This window comes from Colobus angolensis, unplaced genomic scaffold (genome assembly GCF_000951035.1).
Source record: "Colobus angolensis palliatus isolate OR3802 unplaced genomic scaffold, Cang.pa_1.0 Scaffold19, whole genome shotgun sequence".
In the NCBI taxonomy this organism is placed as follows: Eukaryota; Metazoa; Chordata; class Mammalia; order Primates; family Cercopithecidae; genus Colobus; species Colobus angolensis.
Window position 1 is genome coordinate 15,418,093 of NW_012115043.1, and position 5,105 is coordinate 15,423,197.

The 5,105-nt window shown below is 35.3% G+C and overlaps 1 protein-coding gene across 2 annotated transcripts in view; it reads right to left on the reverse strand.

The window, feature by feature from the left end:
- The window catches only part of TEX9 (testis expressed 9), a 95,148-nt gene that overhangs the window by 86,028 nt on the left and 4,015 nt on the right, over positions 1–5,105 (reverse strand). For both annotated transcript variants that reach the window (XM_011940533.1, XM_011940532.1), the window contains exon 3: positions 857–920. Coding sequence is in view for 1 of the 2 variants with exons in the window: in XM_011940532.1 (XP_011795922.1) it covers positions 857–920 (64 nt within the window). In the remaining variant the exon portion in view is untranslated. The remainder of the gene's footprint in view (positions 1–856; positions 921–5,105) is intronic.

A 5,105-nucleotide genomic window follows, 5' to 3' on the forward strand; every position in this document is an offset into this window, starting at 1 on the left:
CAGGATGGTCTCCATCTCCTGACCTCGTGATCCGCCCGTCTTGGCCTCCCAAAGTGCTGGGATTACAGGCTTGAGCCACCGCGCCCAGCCAAGGGGAGATTCTTTTTATGGGGCTCTCTGAGCAGAAAACGTAAGGAATCCATCATCTACTATAACGTAGGGTCCTTTTGTACAAGTATTTTCCTGCTCTTCAGACACTGGCAAAAACTAAAAGATGAAATAAAAATATTTTTAGTAAAACATTTAATTATAAATTAGTAAAATGTAATTATAAATTTAATTATAAATATTTTTAGTAAAACATCTACTTATAAATTATAAAATACAAATCTGTAACCATTATCAGAACACAGTACTTGAAATGTTATATATTATACATTTCTTATTCCTAAAGTAACAAATAATTGTAGATTTGTATAAGGCATTAAGATAAAATACTGCCTAGGTTTCCTTCCCTGCTTCCATCAACTCCATTGTGGGGGACAGGGAGGATAGAAAGTAAGAATCAAAATTAGGTAAGAACTGGTAAAAGTTTTAAAGTAGACTCTACTCCTCTAAGGAGAGTCACTCTATCCTATCAATTAATAATGAGAATTTATAATGAGAATTTAGATGACTGGAGCATCTAAATGGAAAGTACTTTTTCAGTGGCTTTTAGAAAATGTGTGCTTACTAAAAACATATACATATACACATTCCTGTACCTGTGCATATACATTCATGTTCAGTTTGTAATAATTCATTGAACTGAACACACATGCTTTGGCTAGTTTTTTGTATATATGTCATATATCAAATGAAAAAGATAAAAAACTAGCATTTATATGGAATTATTAATAATTGTACATTTACTTACTATTATTTCCTTAGCTTGTCGAACCACATCAGCTGTTTTTGCCTGTAATTCTGCATTTAGACGCCTAAAAGCAGAAAATAATTAGGATATATTGAAGATCCTAACAAAAATAAAAATTAAACTTCAGCAGTTACACGTTATCAAGTGACCTAATCAACAAATGCCAAAATATACATATGGCATTCTTACTCTAAAATGAACACAGCCATTAAGAATTTATCCTCAACTCCCCATGATTCCTCCATCCTTGTGGTAGGACCTCAAACACTAAGTGTTAGCCTTTCTGTGGCCCTCTATTAATTTCAAGTGAAGTAACTTACTTAATATATTTGGGAAGAATAAGCTGGGTGAGTTCAACAGAGTTGTTATTAGCCTACCTGCAAAGAATACAAGTTCTAATCCTGCTTCTCCAGAGACAGGCCCTGTTCTAATTGTGGGCAGAAGTGGGCAGGGTATGAGGGAGACCTGCTCTGGTTTGGGGTGTTGCTTTAACTGGGGAGCTAAATGTGAGGTTTAGTGAGCAGCACACCAGCTGAGGTGTGAGGTGGCTCACACCTCAGCTACACACTTTAACATCAAGCTTCCTTGGAAATAAAGGTGACTATCTTGACCTCGACCTGTCACTCCTTTTTTAATTATGATTTTTCATTCTACCTAGAATCTAGCAAGAAAAGGAATACTATTTACTTGGTCCTATATTAAGACTGCAAGAATGACATTATTATTGAAAGAAATTGTTTTTAAAGGAAAAACTGCCCATAATCCTACCACCACCATCCATTTTTATTTTTAATATTCCCTTCCAATTTTCATCTATAGCATATACACAATTTTGTACTGTTTGCCCACAGCAATATAAAAGGAATATCTATCTCCATGTAATCTTTATAAGCATGTTAAACGGCTATACAATTCAATAAATTGCAATGAACATAATGTACTGAACTCTGTCCCTATTGTTAAGTCCCCTTTTCACTTTTAAAGGTTAACACCATAATAAACATACTCAAAAGCATATAACTTTTTTCTCCTGTTGAAATGTCACATTTCTAGACCACCTAGGATCTTTTGAGGTTATATGAAGGAGACATGATAAGGATTTGAAAAATTAGTTATCTTGTTTTTCTTAGACATATGATTCACAAGTAACACAAAACACAACCTCCAGCCCAAGGGAAAAAAAAAGAGAGACATCAGTACCATATCCTTTAACAGTCTGAAGCTTTAAGAAATATTTTCATATCTTAGGATTACGTGGTCAAAAGAAAAATATCTAAGAAAGACTTAAAGGTGCCTTTAAAGTGCCATTACCTGATTTTTCAAATTTCCCTAACAAGGACTAGATCACAAGGACTTAAATGGAAGTTTCCAATTAATATAGTGGACCAAGATGACTGAGAAGACTATTCTACTCTAAATCCATGGACATGCCAGATAAAATGTAATGGAGGAAATATTGCTAAGCTCAAACTCAGGCAAGGGAAATGCACTGGCACTAAGAATAAAGCAGCAATTCAAAGTGAGAGCAACAAACAGGAACAGAAGCCAAAATAGCTTAAAAGCTAGAAGCTGATGCATGTGAGTCATGAAGGGGATACACCTGTGAAACACAGGCTACAAAAATTCTACCCACAGCCTTAGGTGAGCAGAAATGAAACTAGAACCATGGGTAGAAAAAGATTCTCTTGCGAGTAATTAAAACAAACAAGAGGGAAGTCCAAATTCATCTTACCTAGATGATACATGCCAAAACTTTAAAATAGAAGAAAGCTGATGTGGAATCAATGAAAACTTGAAACTAGCAAAGGTAAATAGAAAACCACCCTACAGGGACATTTACTCATCTAGAATATATAGGACTCTCTCAAAAAGCAAACTGCTAATGATCATTTCAAAAAGGTAACAAATTGCGTAAACAAACAAGCTGTGGAAAGAAAGAATCAGCAGATGTGAGGAAAGGGAAAATTTCTACTATAAGAAGAAGAGATAATATAAAAATTCAAAAAAGATTTTAAAATTAGCATTAATTTGTAAAAAAAAATGCTCACAGAAAAAAAATTATTGGCAAGAGCCAATTTTATCACAAAAAAAGTTGAATTTGAAAAAGATCGAAATAATAAATTACACAGATGAAAAACACAGTCACTGAAATTAAGAAGAACTCAAGGAAATTTGATGGATATGTTGAATATAATGGACATAGAAGGAATGAGTGAATTAGAAGGCAGATATAAAGAAATCACCTACAAGGAGATACAGAAAACAAGGGGATAAAAACACAAAAGACAGGTTAACATCCATTGAAGACAGATGTTCTGTACCTACTATAACAGAAGTTATAGAAAGAAATCCCAGAGAGGCCCAGGCGCAGTGGCTCACATCTGTAATCCCAGCACTTTGGGAGGTGGAGGAGGGAGGATCACTTGAGGCCAGGAGACCAGCCTGGCCAACGTGGTGAAACCCTGGCTCTACATAAAACACACAAATTAGCCAGGTGTGGTGCTGCATGCCTGTAATCTCAGCTACTCGGGAGGCTGACGCACAAGAATCGCTTGAACCTGGGAGGCGGAGGCTGCAGTGAGCCAAGATCATGCCACTGCACTCCAGCCTGGGCAACAGAGTGAGACTCTGTCCCCAAAAAAGAAAAAAAGAAATCCCAAGAGGAGTGAATGACAGTATTTCAAGAGCTAATGCTGAGAATTTCCCAAACTGAAGACATGGATCTCATGAAGAATAAAGAAAACAAATCCACCTGTGTATACATCACAATGAAAGTACAGAATTTTAAAGATAAAGAGAGTACTCCCTAAACTACCAAATCATTATTTTAAAAGAACAGAGAAAAATAGTCTAATAGCATAATTATCTAAAAAGCTGACAGCAGATGGCTCATTAACACTTTCAACATTGTAACATTTATATTGTCTGTTGACAATATAACGATATCTTTAACTGGCTGAGAAGGAAAAGTTGGCCATCTAGAACTATATTCAGATAAACTGTCATTGAAGAATAAGTGCAAAGTAACAATTTTCAAAAAGACTGGAGAGTTTAAGACTCAGGTTTTCACAGAAAATAACCAAGGGTCTACACTTCAGGAAGGAAGAAACTGAACCTGGAAAAAAAGAATCATGAAGATATCAGAAAACATGATAAATCTAAATTAGTACAGACTATAAAAATACATTGATGATTAACTGGGTGTGGGTGTATTCAAAACAACAAAGTAAAATATTATCTAACTTAACAGACAGAGGAAACCAAGTTAAAGAATTCTAACATCTTTCCAAACCAGTAAAAATAAAGACATAATGAAAACCCATTCAATCCAGCAGAAGACAGACAAAAACCAACGACATGACATAATAGAAAACATAAAAAATAAGGTGGCTAAGACAACTTCAAGTTATGTAATAATGTAAAGAAATTAAATTCACTTACTAACAGGCAGAAATTAGACTGGTTATAAAAAGAATGTTCTTACTGATAAATGACATACAAAGTTTGAAAATAGAGGGATGAAGAAAGATATAACAGACACTGCATAATAATGAAAAGAATCAAGGAGATTTCAATAAGTCAAATAAGATACTCCCAAACAAAAATGGCCACAATCATAAGGATTTTTTTAAACTATAATTATAATTGATGATTTTTAATACACTTCTAACAGAAACCAATAAAGCTGCAACAAAAAAAGGCAAGGATACCGATGTCATGAAGAACAAATATAGAACAGATTAGACAACAAATAATAAATACATTTTCTATCAAAGAACACATAGAACTTCTACAAAAAGTGAACATGCACTTGGCCACAAATAAGTCTCAATACATCTAAAAACTTAATATATCAATTCTCTAATCATAATGAAATTTAAAATAAACTAGGCTGGGCCTGTAATCCCAGCACTTTGGGAGGTCGAGGCAGGTGGATCATTTGAGTCCAGGAGTTAAAGACCAGCCTGGGCAACGTGGCGAAGCCTAGTCGCTACAAAAAATATAATACAAAAATAAGCTGGGCATGCTAGCACATGCCTGTAGTCCCAGCTATTCAGGAGCCTGGCAGGTGAAGGTTGCAGTGGGCTGAGATCACACTGATTGCACTTCAGTCTGGGCAACAGAGTGAGACTCTGTCTCAAAAAAAAAAAAAAAAATTAGCATGGCATGGTGGTGCATGCTTGTAATTCCAGCTACTTGGGAGGCTGAGGCAGGAGAATCACTTGAACTTTGGAGGCGGAGGTTGCAG